Source organism: Mus caroli, chromosome 4 (genome assembly GCF_900094665.2).
Source record: "Mus caroli chromosome 4, CAROLI_EIJ_v1.1, whole genome shotgun sequence".
Lineage (NCBI taxonomy): Eukaryota > Metazoa > Chordata > Mammalia > Rodentia > Muridae > Mus > Mus caroli.
The window spans coordinates 144431483-144448707 of record NC_034573.1 but is presented as its reverse complement, the minus strand read 5'-3'; the positions used below and the strand labels follow the sequence as shown (position 1 = coordinate 144448707).

The following is a 17225-nucleotide window of genomic DNA, read 5'->3' as shown; positions in this document are numbered from 1 at the left end:
ATGAGGATGCTCCTCCATCCACCCATCCACCCATCCCTCCATCCATCCATCCATCCACCCATCCATCCATCCATCCACCCACCCATCCATCCATCGATCCATCCACCCATCCATTCATCTACCCATCTATCCATCTGTCCATCCATCCATTTACCCACCCCTCCACTCACCCGTACATCTATCCCCTCATCCACCCACCCACTACTCAAACATTTAACATTCATTTACCCCCTCATCCACCCACCCATCTACCCATTCACCCATCCACCCATCCAGTCATCCACTCACCCAACCATCTAGCATTCATTAAGCACCCATCCTCACCCACCCACACCCATACACTCATTCATCCACCTATCTGCTCATCTCCACCTATCCATTCACTCACCCACACATTCATTCATCCAGTCTGTCCCCATGGTTAGGCCCTCAGTAAATGCCTCTTGTGAATAGCTTCTCACTGTAAATGTGGATAAAGTGTGGCTACCTTAGAATGAGTACTGTGTAGTTCCTCAGCTAGCAACATCTAAACATGGTAAGTATACCACCACTCTCTAGGCTTCATGTCATTGATGTAACAATGCTGTCTGTCTTGTGGGCTCTGGGAGAATTAGATAAAGTGCAGTAAACAGCCACATATGCCATGGGCTCAATTAGTAAACGACTCTTCAGATAGTGAGCCGAAATTAAAGCTAGCAGTATCCAGCAGGCCTGACAGGAGCAGACAGAACCAGGGAGTGACAGCATATCGTAAGACTCCTTTGGATCATCTCAACAACCTCCGGAGTTTGATGTCATGTGGCCAGCTGGGGACTGTTTCCTCAAAACCTTAATGACTGACTGTTGTTCATCCTGAAGTATGTCCTCACTTCTGTGGCCACATATATTCCATAAGTCAAGCTGAATTGATTAGTGGGTGTTAAGTTCTACTTAAGCTAACTTGAGATACCTTTGGGGTGGGGTACCCTGTGGTTGGTCATGCTATTTTATTCAAGAGCAAGCATGCCAGGAGTCCTTGATGCTGGCTTGCAGGATGGCAGCTTCAGATCGTTGCTGCCTTGCCAAGTGGCTGATCCTCTGCAAGAAATGGTGCATGTGGCACCTGGCCACCACCATATTTTCTTTAAAAAAAAATACAAGGCATAGCCAGGGTTGGGTTTCACTGAACCTATAGCTCATCATTCTGTGGAAAGGGGTGTGAATCTTCTCCCTGCCCACATTGTTGAGGGGGCAATGAGTGAGGAGGCCTGGGTGGTTTCTGAGACAGTTGGGGTGTACCTTGTCTCAGGCAGGCTTTCTTTTCTTCAGGGCATGGGATGGCTTTTCCTTTGTTCTCAGGTCAGTTCTGGGTAATTCTGAGTAGACTCCTTTTGACCCTTCAAATCTGTACTGGGCCTCTGAACCCCAGAAAGCTTGAAAAAGATCCTTCAGACTTGGGTCTGCTGTTCTGCCAAACAGGGTGATGAGCTACCAGAAGCCTTGTGGCTTTCTGACAAGTGCAGCTGTAACTCCCCCGGGGAAAGAACATGCACTGATCAGTGGTGCACAATACTCCTGACTGTGCCTTATATGTCTGGGTCAGTCAGCTTGTGCAGAGCTAGCCCTGAGCTTAGAAGGATGGGCTCCTGGGGAGAGATTGGGTGGCCCAGAGCTGCTAGGAATCCAACAGGCTGGGTCTGGCCAACCACACACCCCTCTGTGGACTCAGAGTATGTGGTCTGACCTCAGCTATACAGTAGGAACGTCAGAGCTCCAAAGAGCTGGCCAGGTCTAAGGGCCACTGTCACATGAGCTATTCAAGTCCTCTGAGAATGACCATGAGGGCAGTGCCCTCCATGCCCTACAGCAGTGGGCAGAGTCTGGGACAGGGACTCCTGAGGGCCTCCATTCTGTGAAGGCTATCAGGAACTCTTTCTTTCTGGGGCCCCTGGACCTCAAGGGTGGTTATAATGGCTATGGAGTATTGAGTAGGGCTGCAGCCAGCCTGCATGACCTCACCAGGAAAGGCTGTCCCTTTCCACATCCACAAGCAGAACAGGCCTATGCCACCCACCCAAGTACCCTCTGGAGCAGCTTGTCCATGCAAGGGTCTTGCCCCTCCCTTCTTCTCTCTCCCTTCTGGGAAAGACAGTAGTGGCCATTCAGAGTCACCATCCAATCAGATGAGGACAGTGGGTTGCTGACCCTCTGGCTTTGGGACAGTGGCCAGAGGAATTGTCATAGAGTAGAGACAGGGCAAATTGCTGGGTGCCCCTCAGTCCTTACTTCATCTGGCCTGTAGGACGCATCTCAAGGCACCGTCCCTCTTTAGCTGCTTCGGTTTCTAAACTTACAGGATGGGGGTGAATGTGACTGAGCAAGAAAAGAAAACCCCAAGTTTTCAGTTTGTACCAAAGGTCACTCACTGTTCAGTCTGTGCTTCTGAATAGGCTCAGGGATTCTTCTTCGTGTGTGTGTGTGTGTGTGTGTACTCCTGTGTGTGTATGTGTATGTACTCCTGTGTGTGTATGTGTGCACACATTTGCATACCTGTGTGTTTATGTGCATGTGTGTGTGTGTGTGCCTGAGTGCATGTATCTGTGTGTTTCTCTCTGTGCCTGTGTGTGTATATGAGTGTCTCTCTGTCTCTCTGTGTCTTATGTGTGTGTGTTTCTCTGTGTGCGTGTGCCTGTGTGTGTTTCTCTCTGCATGTGTGTGTTTGTATGTGTATGAGTGTCTCTGTCTCTCTGTGTCTTGTGTGTGTGTATTTCTCTGTGTGTGTGTGCCTGTGTGTGTAGCTGTGTGTGTTTCTCTCTGCATGTGTGTGTTTGTATGTGTATGAGTGTCTCTGTCTCTCTGTGTCTTGTGTGTGTGTATTTCTCTCTCTGTGTGTGCCTGTGTGTGTAGCTGTGTGTGTTTCTCTCTGCATGTGTGTGTTTGTATGCGTATGAGTGTCTCTCTCTCTTTCTGTGTCTTGTGTGTGTGTATTTCTCTGTGTGTCTGCATGTGTGTGTTTGTATGTGTATGAGTGTCTCTCTGTCTTTCTGTGTCTTGTGGCCATTATGGGGGGGGGAGCATATCAGTGGGGAAGTAGGCATGGTTCTAGAGCAGTAGCTGAGAGCTTACATCCTGATCTGGAAGTTAGAAGTAGAGAGCCAGAGACTGGGCCTGGCATGGGCTTTTAAAAATCCAAATCCCATCCCCCAGTGACATACCTCCTCCTTAGTCCTTCTCAAAACAGTTCCACAAGCTCTAGACCAAGCATTCAAATATATGAGCCAATGGGGGCTATTCTCATTCAAACCACTACACACACATATCTACTCACAGAGTTATGCACTTGGGCACCTTTCTACCCCATCTTGCTTGGTCTGATTTCCTTAGAGAGAAGTAAGATTATGGGCTGATCTGGTATTGCTATTTCCTGGTTCTGAGCAATACTGAGTTAATGATGAGTTAGTTGCCACAGGGACCTAGAAGGAACCAGGGGCCAGAACCCCAGCTGCTGCTTACCCATACCCATTTTTGAAAATCATTCTTGTTGTGTAGACCCTCCTGGTGCCAACAGTTTCTTTTGCATGTGTGTGAAAAAAAAAATTAGTGGAAATGTGTGGTGGTGCAGGGCTCTTAGCCCGTGGCTTTCCATCTGCCCTCTACAATATGGCCTTGAGTTTTTCTAAAACCAAGAACACAGGTCATCCAGACTGCTTCCGCCAACCTTAGAGTTCTTTCGGGGTACCTCATTCCATCCTTGAGCACAGGTTATTGATGTAGACAATGCCTAGGGACTCATTCTTAACACGTGCCATGTATACTGATCTGCGCCCCAGGCTTGGCCTGTGTCTCTGCCACAGTCAAGATGCAGATCATGACTGGCTACCTTGTCCTGACCCAAATACTCCGCACGTCCAATAAGTAGTGTTGCACCTGCTTAGGACCTGTCCTGGACACCACAGATCTGAGGCTGTGTCCTCTCTAGAAGGCTCTATCCTTTGGTCCTGACCCTCATCTCTGCTTCCTTCATTTCCAGGAGATATCTGCCTTGTCATTGCTGAGCTGAGCAAATACCCGGCCTGACTTCTTCACTCTTAAGGGTAGACTTAACACTGTCAGCATGGTGTCTTCCTCTATGGGCATAGCTGGCATGGGCTTGTGACCTATGACCTATGTATGACCTTATGCCATGGTTTGGGGGTGCAAAATGAAGTCAGAATATTCCTGTAGCCATTTGGAAGTATCCTGAGATAACAATGAGTTGAAGAGTCTGGCCTGATCCTCCTGAGGGAAGTGCCAGCGAAGGCCTCTAGTTGCCTTTAGGGGAGGTCTCACCTCCCAGCAGTGAAGATCACCCATAGCACCATCCAGGCCCTATCAGGGTGCCCCAGGGACCTCTCAGAGCCTCCACCTACTGCTTGCTGAGCATGTGGTTGGGGCTTCCGGCATCCTTCCATGTCCCCCTTTTCCTTCAGGACCCTCTAGGCAAAAGGCAATAAACTTGTAGAGGGCCGATCTGTGTAGGCCGCAAGGTCCTGTGTTTAGGGTTCCCCACCATTACCTGTGCTCACATATACACATGCTTACACAAAGCTCTCATGTGCCCACACTTCTGTATACACACACACACACACTCTGCCCTGATTGCCTGATTGATGGGCGCACACACTCACACACACACATACACACACACACATACACACACACACACACACACACACACACACACACACACACACACACACTGCCCTGATTGCCTGATTGATGGACAGAAGCACTTCCATTGCCCTGTGTGACTTTCACACTGCCTACTCCAAGCCTTCAAGCAAGATGACTTCTCCTTTAAACTCGACCTCACAATAAAACAAATAAAACAAGAACTGTAGCAAAAGATCCATCAACTGAGAAAGTTCCTCAGGCTCCCTCTGGCCACTGACTAAGGTTTAAATCTGCCTGTTGGTGGCAGGACAGGCAGTGACCACCCTTTACAGATGTTACTGGCATGTCTGATGCAGAGCCCCAGCCTGGGGGATACCATGACAGGCCCTCTGCTGCTGGTTGACACTATTGTTTAACAAACTGTCCCAGAGTTTAGCATGTGAGCGCACTGTATGCTGTCTCTCTGTCTCTGTCTCTCTGTCTTTGTCTCTGTCTGTCTCTACTTTTCTGTTTCTGTCTCTTTGTCTCTGTTTCTGTCTCCCCCTGTGTCTGTCTCCCTGTCTTTGTTTCTATCTCCATCTGTTTCTCTCTCTGCCTCTGCTTCTGTCTCTCTGTATCTGTCTGTCTATCTCTCTACCCATCTCTCTGTCTGTCTCTCTCTGCCTCCCCCCACCACCACCCCCTCCCTGGTTTTTCTAGGCCTTGGTTTCCCATCCATGGTTGTTCTTCAGTGGAGTTTCTGAAGACACATGGCTTGTGTTCTCAGTGAGGGGACAGAAAGCCTCCTCATGTGAGGTCAGAAGAGACCCAACACTAAAACCCTAAAACCCAGTTGGGTGGAATCCAAAGCTGAGTGGAGTGTGAGGTCATGGTGGGTTCCCAGCCAGTGATGCGTCCCTGCTTCTGGGGAGGAGTTGAGGTCTGATGCCCACCATAGAGTCATGATGGTCATTGGAACATTGGCTGGCATTATGCTTAGAGGGACTTGGTATGGAGTTCACTAGGAACAGGCTCAGCTGGAGCCCAGGGCATCCAGCAGGAGCTTCTAGGATGAAGAGCAGAGGTAGTGGCTTAGAACCACTTGCCTCCAGGGCTAGCCAATGCTGCTCCCTGTACCCTCCCCTCCATGTTTAACATTTTATGAATGATAGCTCCAGCCAAGAATCCCCAGCCTGAAGCCATTGCAAGGTCCAAACAAAGACTGTAGGCCTTCCAACCAATCAATGACACCATCTCCCAGTCACAATCACAAGGGGCTCATGGTCTTGGGCACTGCTCTTCTACCTGGCCGAGAACATGGTCTGGAAAATGGATCTGCCATTACAGACACACTCTGGGAGTATGCCTGTCTACCCTGGGCAGAGGGAAGGGCTGTCACCTCTGAGGATATCTTACCTGGAGCTCATGAGAAAGAAAAGCTGGTCTCTACGTTGAACATAAGATTCCCCACTCCCTGCCCCCCACTCCCAAACTGAGTGACTCATGCCTAGCTCCTCCAGGACTCCAAAATTCAGAGCAGGGGACTGGCTCTTCAGGGCCTCAGGAAATATGCTCCTCCCTCAAAATGTGCTCTGTGCACACTCATTAGGCCTCCTGGACCCTCAGTGCCCACCCATGAACAGAGCTCTCCCCCCAGCGCAGGGGAGAGGACAGCAGAATGGAAAGAAGGAAGCTGTCACTTAACCTCATGACCACCTGGGCACAGGAGGCTGGGCCGGGGCACAGGCCTACCTCTAATCCTCTAATCGACAGGAAACACTGCTTTCTCTCCAGCTGTTTGCTGGGCCTCCAGTTAGGGCCAGTCTTAAAGTTGATGGTTTCTGTGAGTAGGTGAGGGGTTTGAGGAAGTTGAACTCAAACTGAAAAGAAAAGAAAAGAAAAAAAAAAAAACGAAAGAAAGAAAACGAAGTAGCCCTGAGGTGCCAATACACCTCACAGGGACATTGCCCTCCTTGGACCTGTCAGAGCTCCCGATGTCCTCCTCTGCTTCCTAGCCACTCTGAAGGGCAGATGGCATCAGCGCCCCGAAAGAGTTAAGGAACACTTCACGGGGGGAACATGGGCTTCCAGCACGACTTTGTTTGTGAGCTCTGTGCAGTTATGAGTTCCGAATAATAAGGTGGCTTGTTAATTACCCCCCTTTCTAATTTACCTTTCTGCCTCACACAGGCAATGGAAAGGTTTATGGGGGTGTTCTTTCAAAGCTAAACACCACCAGGCTTTGGGCGGAGGGAGCTGCGCTGCCTTCGTGTTGCTGAGTCCCTGAAAGGATCCCACCAGCCAATTAAAAAGGAACCGTTGCCCACTTAAAACATAGTCATTACTTCTGTGAATGCCGCTAAATTAAATAAGTGTTATCGGCACGATTTCTCCCCCCCTCCCCGGAGACATCAGTTTCTTTTGAAAGAAAACATTTTGTTACTTCCTCAGTCAGTTTGTTTGCAGCCAACGTGGGGAATCTGAAATCATTTTTTCCCCTCGCACTTGAAAAGTTCTTGTCTCCCTGGAGGCTTCTGTTTCACCAGCCAACGTCAAGGAGCAGGGACAGGCATGGGACATGGCTCCTGGGTGACTTCCACAGGTCAACAGACCAGTGGTAGGACAGAACTGACCTGGGAGATTTGGATCAGGGGTCAGCACGCTCAGCTAGGAGCCATTCTGTGAGCCTCCCCCAACCCCTCTGGCTTTCTGCACTGCCTAAGGTCAGGTTCTCCGTACAGAAAGTGTCCATTCTAAAGCACGCAATTCAGTGGTTCTTAGCACACTTTCCTGCGTTGTGCAACCAACCTCTACCTCTGTCTAATTCTGGAACACTCTCACCACCCACAGGAGAAAGGCTCCTATTAGCGGCCATCTCCCAGCCCCTCATAACCTTTACAGATCTGCCTCTTTTGGATGCTTTGAAGAAGCATGACGTTGGCCTTCCATCTTACAGAATATACTTTTAAAGTCTTAGCAGGCGAATCGCGATCATATGTAGTGACAAGACACAGCGGTGTTTCCAACTATGCACATACTGGAAAAATGAGCGAGCCTTTATGGGAATAGTGATATTTACATAGGGGGATGAGTCAGAATTTACAGGCTACGGTGTGATGTTTATGGTGTGTACATGGCGTAGGCATCAGGGAATGTCCAAGTCAGGATGACTGGGATGGCACCGCCGTGGAGGAGGGGCAGAGAAAGGGAAGACGCTGGTCAGTCGGGACAGAGTTACAGCTAGAGAGGAAAAATGGATGGAGGTGTAGCAGGATGGTTCATAGTAATGTGCTGTGTATTTCAGAATAGCTACAGGACAAGGCCCCAAGCCTTCTGGGCCATGCGTATGCTTCTGACGTCTGTCTCCGTTGCAACAAAGTAGGCTTCTTGCTTCTAGTGCATAGACCCTGGTGTGGACAGAACATAATCCGGGCATTTGCTTATTCGTATCGCTGGGGCCTTGAGCTGGTCTGGCCTTCTGGCTCTGTCGAGTCCTTCTTGGTTTCACTGGGTTTGCGGTGCCGTGGGGTGGATGCCAGGAACTCCCGATTCCCTTTCTGACTGATCTCTTCTTTGCCCTCTTAGACCCTTCCTGCCCAATACCATCACAGCCTTCCTGTGCCAAGGCTCCTCTGTTATATTCATCTTGATGTCAGCCTTTGGTCATGATGGCCCCTAGAGCGAAGCCCATCCCCCACAGATAAGCTGGGGGCCTCTTCCTTTTGCTCAGTCCTGTGTCCTGCAGCTCAAGCACCATGCCCACGACCTCGGCTATCCCTGACCTGCCTTGAGGTCACCAGGAATGTACAAAAACCCTGTACAGGACCTGGCCAGCCCAGTGCAGTGTCTAGAGTAGCCTTGTGCTGGGGTGGCCATTTTTAAGCAAATCTCACATGAACCCAAATTCTGAATTTTCTCAAAACCATCCCGGTTCACCAACCTCTAAGGGAGGCTACAGACAAGTGCTGGAGTTATTTGGTAGCAAATATTTCACTGTCCCCACTACAGCCTTGACTCCTCTGCCTCAGCTTTGCCTCTGCTTCTCTGTAGCGGAGCTGGGCAGCAGCACACCCTCAGGTGGCTGCGGATGAAACTCCCACCTCTCACACATTTGCAAACAGTGAGCTAGTGAGGGCTGTACTGCCTGTAGCATGTTGGTCCCTCAAGGAGCCTGGTGGGATCTCCTCCCTGGGGAGGTGCTGGCACTGCATGCCCGCTGCCAGGTATAGGATATTGCAGAGGTGGCATCTGTTATGCAAGGGGTAGCAGCTGGATGTCTGCCGGGGCTTCTGGGCCCTTTGGTTCTACAAGGGCCACATCCCTGGGGAGTCCCTGCTGCAGAGGCTGATGCTACCTTATCTCTTTAGGTGACGGTGACGTTGTAAATAATATGTATGAACCTGACCCGGACCTGCTGGCCGGCCAGAGTGCCGAGGAGGAGACCGAGGACGGCATCCTGTCCCCCATCCCCATGGGGCCACCGTCCCCCTTCCCTACCAGCGAGGACTTCACTCCCAAGGAGGGCTCGCCCTATGAGGCTCCTGTCTACATTCCTGAAGACATTCCAATCCCACCAGACTTCGAGCTACGAGAGTCCTCCATACCAGGAGCTGGCCTGGGGATCTGGGCCAAGCGGAAGATGGAAATCGGGGAGAGGTTTGGCCCCTACGTGGTGACGCCCCGGGCCGCACTGAAGGAGGCCGACTTTGGATGGGAGGTGAGTGTGCCCAGTCTGAGCATGATTGATCGTAGCCATTTATCTTGTGTTCAATCTATTTATAAAGCTGGTGCAGCCACTGCCCCAGGCAGGAGGCTTGGTCTGTTGGAGAAAGAGAGAGCGAGAGAGAGCGTTCGAATGTCACATTTCCCAGGGTTATTTTATCCAGCAGCTCGCATGACGTGACTCAGAAAACATTGCAATCCCCTCGGATGCCCGTCAGCCCCGACGGCTGCGGCACCCTCTTCCCGGAAATGTGTCTTTTATGAGCTCATGTTTTAAAACATCTTGTGCCTCCTGCTGGATGGAGGTGCTAACCCAACCTCACTGTGGGATAGCTGAATGTTCTAAAAGGAGCAGCTAAACATGCTTCTGAAGAAGTGGCTCTAAAAGAATGCTGAGCGCTCTAGTCCATCTCCATCAGGCTGAGGCAGCTTGCACAGCGGGCCTGGCGGCTATGTATCCCGCATAAGCCTTACCATGGTTTGACAAGTCTCCTAATGGACCATGAGGGGACCTCATCCTCAGATCTGTGATCAGAAGACTTGCCTACTTAAACATCCTTATCCATATCTCCACGGACCTTGGCGGGGTTGGAGTTCATGTGTGTTAACCCGGGCAGAGGGTTTGAAGAGGATTGTGCGTTTGTTAGGAGAGCGAGTGTGAGCCTTGAACCAGAAGCTTTCAGAAGTGTCCACTCCGGCCATGAGGCACACTGACTGACCCCTGCTTTAAGGGGGCTTGTCAAGGTGGCCTCGTGGGAACTAAGAGTGCCACAAAAAGCACGTTTTCCTGTAGGCCCCGGCCTTCCTGCGGCCTACAGGGCTGGTTTCCAGTGGTAGTTTTGGCAGGGAGCCTGCCTGGGTGGAAAGCAGGAATGTGAACCCAGATTCCTTTTGGTGTTTCACAACCTCCATGAGTGCCTGCAAGGAGGTCAATGCCAGGAAGGGCAAATGGTCCAGGGGAGGGAGAGAGCCTGCTCTCCTGCAGTAGGGCTGAGGGTGGGTGTCAGGTGGGACAGGGGTCTACCGCTGGTCTTTCTGCCTCTCCCAGCCTCTTGACAACCTTGGGAAAGTGTTTAAGCAGATTTGTAGGTTTTCTTTGTAGAGCCAGAACGGCTTAAGGCCTGGCGTTCTCTCCCTGGCTATTTTACAGCCCCCAGGCTTTGCACACCCAGGCTCCACAGCTGCCCAGAGACTCTGAGGAAATGTTCTCCGGAGCATAGTGTCCTCTTGCAGAGAAACTCTGGACATGCCACCAAGTACCGAGGATTTCCCTTGGTCCTGTCATGTGTAAAGCCTTTTGAGTGGGGGTAGGTTGCATGGAGATCCAAGGAGATCCAAGGGAGTTGATGCACCTGCCGGGGTACCTAGATCCCATTCACATGCTGTTCATATGTCCTACATGCCTGAGGTTGAATGCCTGGACCTCCACGTGTCTCAGAAAGCAGGTGGAGTGAGGTGTCTGGAGTCACAGGGACTTTCTTGTTGGGTTCATCGTCCAGGGTGCTGGGTTTCTGATCTGAGTATGAGCAGGAGAGGAGGGGTCTAGAATCCCATCCCTGCAGCAGGCCCATACTGTGCTCTGTGGCCCAAGGAGTGTTTTTAAACAGCATGGTATCTGAATACCTTGGGCTCAGTTGATTTGGCTTTACTGGGGGAGGGGTGGTGAGGGGGAGTCACTCCCCAATCCACTGCTGCGCCAGAGAGGCAGTTGGAGGGTGTTTGTTTAAGGCACTTAAAGATCTTCATTATTTAATCAGTAGGCTAGCTTTCAGATGCTTGGAGGATAAACAAACCTTACAGGTAACAGGTAGTTCTTTGGATGACCTTGAAGTGACTTTGTTCTTGTCTGCTCTGCCGCTGATACAGGTTTCTGTTTGATTTTGGTTTTTAGAGAAGTGCCCCATATCATAGTGGTTCCCTGGGTGCCAGGCCTGGTACAGGCTGTCGCTATCACTCCTCAGGGCCTGTTGTTGACTTTCGCAGTACTATTTACACTCTGGGTAGTTGCTTAAGAGTGAGAGGTAGGGTGTGTGTGTGTGTGCATGTGCTTGTGTGTGTGGTGTGTACAGTGTGTGTACATGTGTGTGTAAGGGCACGTGTGCGTGTGTGTGTGTGTATGGTGTGCGCTTATGCATGTGGTGTGAGTGCATTGTGTACATGTGTGTCTCTGTTTCTGCAGAGAGTTTTGTCCTGTGGTGGTGACCTGACCTCTGCCTTTCGAAAGGGTGCTTAGTGATAGCTGCCCCCAGGCCAATGCCCGGAAACAGAGTTCTAGGCTCACCTGAGCTACCTCCTCACCTGTTTCTGTGACTCCTGTCTGGGCACTGTGTCCTTCTGTAGCGTCTGGCCGATCAGCTAGTTGTTGTGTTCTTGGGGTTGAATTATTAAAGCCACTGGCAGAACTGTAATGGAAGCCACTACTGTCCAGGGAGAAAAGAGGAGGCAGGTGGGTGCTCTCAGTTCTAGGAGTCAAGGATTCAGTCAGCAGTGGGTTCGTTGAGCTCTATAAGCTGAGTCGCCTGGGCTTGGGGGCAGCACTGAGACCTCTTCTCTCCTTATAGCTTTAGGATAATTTTTCCATATGTGAACTATACTTTTTGTTTTCACAGACCATATGCTGTTTCTTTGTCTCCCTCAAAGTATGAAGGTAGCTCAGCAAAGCCAGTGAGTTCTGGTGGCCCTCCTAGCTTTTCCTAACTTAGCCTACGTGCTTTATCTCCTGATCCTGGTTCAGGAAAAGAAAAACAAAAACAGGACCCAGGGCCCAGATCTCTCCATAGTCAGTCCTGAGAAAGAGGCCTTCTGTTAACCACCCCAGCCACTTACACCAGGTGGCCTGGCCCACCAGCCACTCTGTTACCTCTGTGAGTGCAGAGAGAGAGAGGCTACCAGAAACTGTTAATGTGCAAGCATGTTGAAGACTGGGGACCTCAGTCAGGCTCAGGGCGGTCTGTGCCATGCCTAGGTGTAATCTCAGAATGGCCCCAGATTACATGCATAATTCAGCCTCACCCTCATAATTAAGTTCTGTGAATCAGAGTAATTGAATTCTGTGATCATTAACGTGGTACTCGTTTGCTACAAGAGAGCAAGCAGTGACATTGGAGCCAAGATGACAGATGAAAGCCAAGGAGGGCCCGTTCCGTTTGGCTTCCCTGAGGATTGGCCCAGGAGTGGGGTGCACCAGTCTGTGGCAGGCTGCACTCCAGAGCTCTGGTCCTTGGGGGGGGGCCTACAAGCAGGAGGAATGACCCAGTGGTCCTCGGGTGGCCAGTTGAGAAGGAGGGTCAGAGCTATCGTTTGTGGTGTCACTTGGGATGCTGTGACCATACTTTATTTCCTTTCTGGGAGGAAAGTTCTTGTTTCAGAAGACAGAACGAAAAGGCAGGTATGGAGGCATGGCTGGCATGAGGTGACTGTGGAGGAAAACGTTTTCCACATGTGAGTCAGGCTAGGGTGACTACATAACACAGTGACCAGAAAGTGACATAGGAGGGGTTTTGACTCCATGTCCTGGTGGGGTTCACTCCCACCCCAGGTACACTCTCCTTTGATGGAGCAGAGCTAGGGCTGCAGCAGCTAAGCCTGCCCCTCTGATGTTCGCCTGGTACTGGATGTTCACCTGGCCCATCCCTCGACTTTCCCTCTCCTTGCTCATGTGTGTGTTGGATATCTCCATTGTTTCTAAAGCCCCCTTCCCTCTGACTCACAGTCGGTTTGGAAGGAAACATGCCTGATGTCCTGGGCCTGGCTGATGGGGCTGTCTGAGGGTGTGGGTGTGGTTTCCACACCTGGACATCTCTGTGGACTCTGTCCCTCAAGGAGGTGGTTTCACCGAAGGGCATCCTAATTCCCAGGCTCCTCCATCTGGCCACCATCTCCCCCCAACCCCCCATGCCGTGCTCTGCTAACTGACACGAAGCTTGCCCTCGCCCTCCGGTGGGAATAAATCACCCCGTGATTGCATTTTATTGCCCCGGGGTCTGCAGAAGCAATGATTTTGATCATTTGTTGAGTAAATTATGACATTTATCACCGTGCTATTTATTTTGCTAATTAAGAGATGGCTGCCGTGACAGCCCAGAGGGATGGGGCTATGGATGGGCTGTTCAGTGGCCACCTGCCCCAGGCAGAGTCTGCAGCTGTGTGCCTGAGCTCGCTTGAGTAAGACACTTATGGCTGGGTACCTGGGGAGGAAGTGGAGACAGACTTGTCGCCTACGTTGATCATACTTCCCTGGAGTTAGACTAGGTTCTCGTCGAGGATGTCTCCAGATAGTCTCTCTCTGAGGTTGTGTTGACACAGTTGTCACTCCGGAAAGTCTCTCTCTGAGACTGTGTTGAGCCTGTGATTGACACACAAACATCATCTGCTGAATGAATGTGTCTCCCAGTGTTTAAGAGGTGTTAATGTGAAGTGATGGGGTTTCAATCATCTCAAGAATTTACTCAAGTGGGCTGCCTTAATCCCTGGAGTGAGGGTTTGAATATTAATGCATGCATTCATTTGTTCAATCAACAAACAAGCCAAGGTAACAGGACACTCTGGGGAAACGGGAGATATTATGGAGACCTTCCGCCTGCCGCGTTCCTCCCTCTGTGCCACAGTCTTGGGGTCTTCCGCCATTGGGGTCTTCCGCCAGTTCCTTCACTGGCGAGGGTCAAGATTTACTGATCACTTTCAGGGACCCTTCTGGTTCTTCTAATGACCAGAGAGGTCAGAGGTGTAAGGCACCTGCTGTGAGATTCTGGGAAACTTCTGTACATTTAATGTGAGCTTATCACTCCAGACACCAGCCAAGAATAGCTTTCTTGGAGGAAAGTTATGTGTGCTTGTGTAAATACGTGTTAGCATTCTTGCTTATTGCAGGCCTTTCTTTTTCTGAGGGTGGAGAATGAGCAGTGTGAGTTTGGGGGCCAAAATAGTGGGATGGCGGTGTTGGGGGCAGTCTGACTGTCATGGTTTCACACAGTGTAGCCTTAGCCTCTAGTCTCCCAAGCCCTCTCCAGGCTAAAGCCGCTGTGACTTAGCACTAAATGGCTGTACCAAGAATGAGTTTCTCCAAACACCGAGTACACAGGCACGCAGGAGCCCAAAGGCTGAGTCTAAAATCAGCCCCAGAGCAGGAGAGATAAATAGGTAGATTTGCCAATTCTCAGAGAGTGGCTTGGCCCGTGTGGGCGGGGAGCTAAAGTCTCACTGCAGAACCCAAGCTTGGGTCCAAGATTCAGCTTCAAGGTTTCCTTTGCCCACTCTCCTTCAGCCTTCACAGACCCTCACATGAAGCCTTTTCCTCCTTGGACTTGCCCACAAACAGAAGCATCTCCCTCACAACCTAGCTGTACTTTAGGGGGATCTTCCTCTCAGCCTGGCCATGCTTCAGGGGGTACCTTCTACTTCCTGCCTAGTGTTAAAGTCCTGGCATTGGGATCTGACCACCCAGTGTACGGATCACTTGTATTTCTGCCCTGCCTGGCCTTGGCTGCTTTGGGAGACGAAGCGCAGGATACTGAGTTGGGGTCCCGTGGCAAGTGGTGTCCCTGTGGGCTCTGAGCAGAATTCTGAGTTCAAATCCTATAAAGATCCCCTCAGGCCCTGGATCAATACTAATATTTGAGAGAGAGGACAGCCTAGGGGACCCCTCCCCCCCACACACAAACACCCCAGGCATGTGCATTTCTGGCAGCAAACACCCCTCCTTCAGCAGCCGCATGCTTGGCCTGAACTACCCAGTTGGACGGCCTCTCATCATGAAGGACTTGAGCAAAGGAGTCGTGGGTCAGGTGTGTGGCTAAGGGATGTATCCTTTTAAGGGTGTATCTTGGTGGAAAAGCCCACGTGAGAAATGTCCTTCCTGAGTCCCAGGAGGAGCTGTCACAGCTCTGGAAGCAGTGAGCTCCCTCTGATGATGGAATCTGCCTGCCTTTTCTGATTCCATAATGGGTATAGGAGAAATAGAGTATAGAGAACCATGTGTGAAGGCCCTGACTGCCCCCAGAGCAGCCCCCAAGTGCAGTGCTGGCCCAAGGCCTTCTGGACAAAGAGATCCACTGAGTCACCATGTGCTTTTGGACAAGATCTGTAGTGACTCATGTGTACAGCAATATTTAGGACAGATAGGCCAGACTGGTGGAGATGGTCAGCTTGGGAAGGAGGCAGCATACAGACTCACTGGCTTTGTCTGAGTCACCATATCCTTCCCAAGCAACCCTGAGAGAGTGTAATGCCCTCTCTGCTCAAAGCCTCATGTGATTCCCTCCTGAGCACCAGACTTCTGATTCCACACAGGATGAGCAGATACACACACACACACACACACACACACACACACACACACACACACCTATAGCTTTACCATTACCAGCTATCACCAAGCTGCCTGCTCCAAAGCAAGACTGGGATGTCCTGGGCCAACTGGTCAGCAGGCTGATGTCTGGAGCTGTCCATAGCTGCAAGGCCTTCAACCTCTCGGTCCTACCAAGGTCTGGGATGGCAGAATACACAAGCTGGGCACAGACGAAGTATATATGCAGCTCGCCCAAGAAAGTGAGTCTACCCAACTTAGCAGTGAGGTGTAACAGTTCCAGCTGAATTTGCAAAGAAAGATTTGGAGGCAACAAGTTAACACATCGGCCTCTGAGGGTGAGGGATGCCTCCTGGAGTTCCTCTTCCTGTATCTTGGCCTCAGAACTAAAGTATAGGCTCATGACTCTCACCTGATATCACCTGATCACAGCCAGCAACACAGGAACCCAGGCTCACTCCAAGTCGGAGTTGGTTATCTCTGTTCGTCAGGAACATCTGGGGTTAAGACCCAGAGTCCTCATCGTCATCTATCGACAGAGCTTGTGACAGCACCCAGAGATTATAATCCTCAGTCAAGGTCCAGCACAACTGACCCAGGAAGGAAGAGGGGGAGTCCCTTCTCATATGCCACATCCCACCAGGAGGCCCCGCATGAGGATGTCTGTGGCAGTGTGTGTGCTATGCACCCGGCATCGAGGCCCTGAGGAACTCTGAGGGTGGACAGTGGACAACACCGAATGGCTCCTCAGGCAGTGCTGATTCAGGAACAGGTAGTTTCAGGAACTGTGTGGTAATTCAGTCCCACATGGGAAGACCAGCATGCAGCACGCAGCACGCAGCACGCAGCACGCAGCACGCAGCACGCAGCACGCTGCCTTCCATACATACTCCTGAGGGCTCACACTCCCGGAAACACTCAGACACAGGTGGGCACACACACACACACACACACACACACACACGCACACTTACGTATTTCTATAAGCAGGACATGCTCACCCTGTATTGCAGAGGTTCTGAAAGTCTGCCTCCCAGCACAGGGATGCCATGAACCTATTGGCAGGCACCCTGATCTTCCCTTCAGCTCTTGTTATGATTTGTTCTATGGTTCCACCGGTGGGGGGGGGAGGGGAGAGCCACTGAAGGTATTATAAGATGTGAATCCTGAGCAGTGGATCCTGGGCATCGAGACCAGCCAGGTCTGCTATCCCTGGTATGGCCACACCTTGTAGAGAGCTGCAGTTCTCAACCTTCCTAACGCTGTGTTGTGACTCTTTAATGCAATCCCTCGAGTTGTGGTGACCCCCAACCATAAAGTTACTTTCACTGCTATTTCATAACTATAATGTTGCTACTGTTATGAATTTTGATGTAAATATCTAGTAGGCAGGACATTTGATACGTGACTCCTGTGAAGGGGTCATTCAACCCCTAAAGGGGTCACGACCCACAGATTGGGAACCGACGCTCTGGGGCTTTTAAATGGTGGTGGCTCCTGTCTAATCTAAAAGCCAAAGTCATCTTCTGATTATGCTTGCCCTCTCTGGCCCCAGAATTTTGCAGTGTTTTGCCCTTTGTCTAGCACT

General features: G+C 50.8%; 1 protein-coding gene across 7 annotated transcripts in view; it reads left to right on the top strand.

The window, feature by feature from the left end:
* The window catches only part of Prdm16 (PR/SET domain 16), a 319454-nt gene that overhangs the window by 99142 nt on the left and 203087 nt on the right, over positions 1 to 17225 (top strand). For all 7 annotated transcript variants that reach the window (XM_029476240.1, XM_029476238.1, XM_029476237.1 and 4 more), the window contains exon 2: positions 8979 to 9328. In XM_029476240.1, the coding sequence (XP_029332100.1) occupies positions 8979 to 9328 (350 nt within the window). The remainder of the gene's footprint in view (positions 1 to 8978; positions 9329 to 17225) is intronic.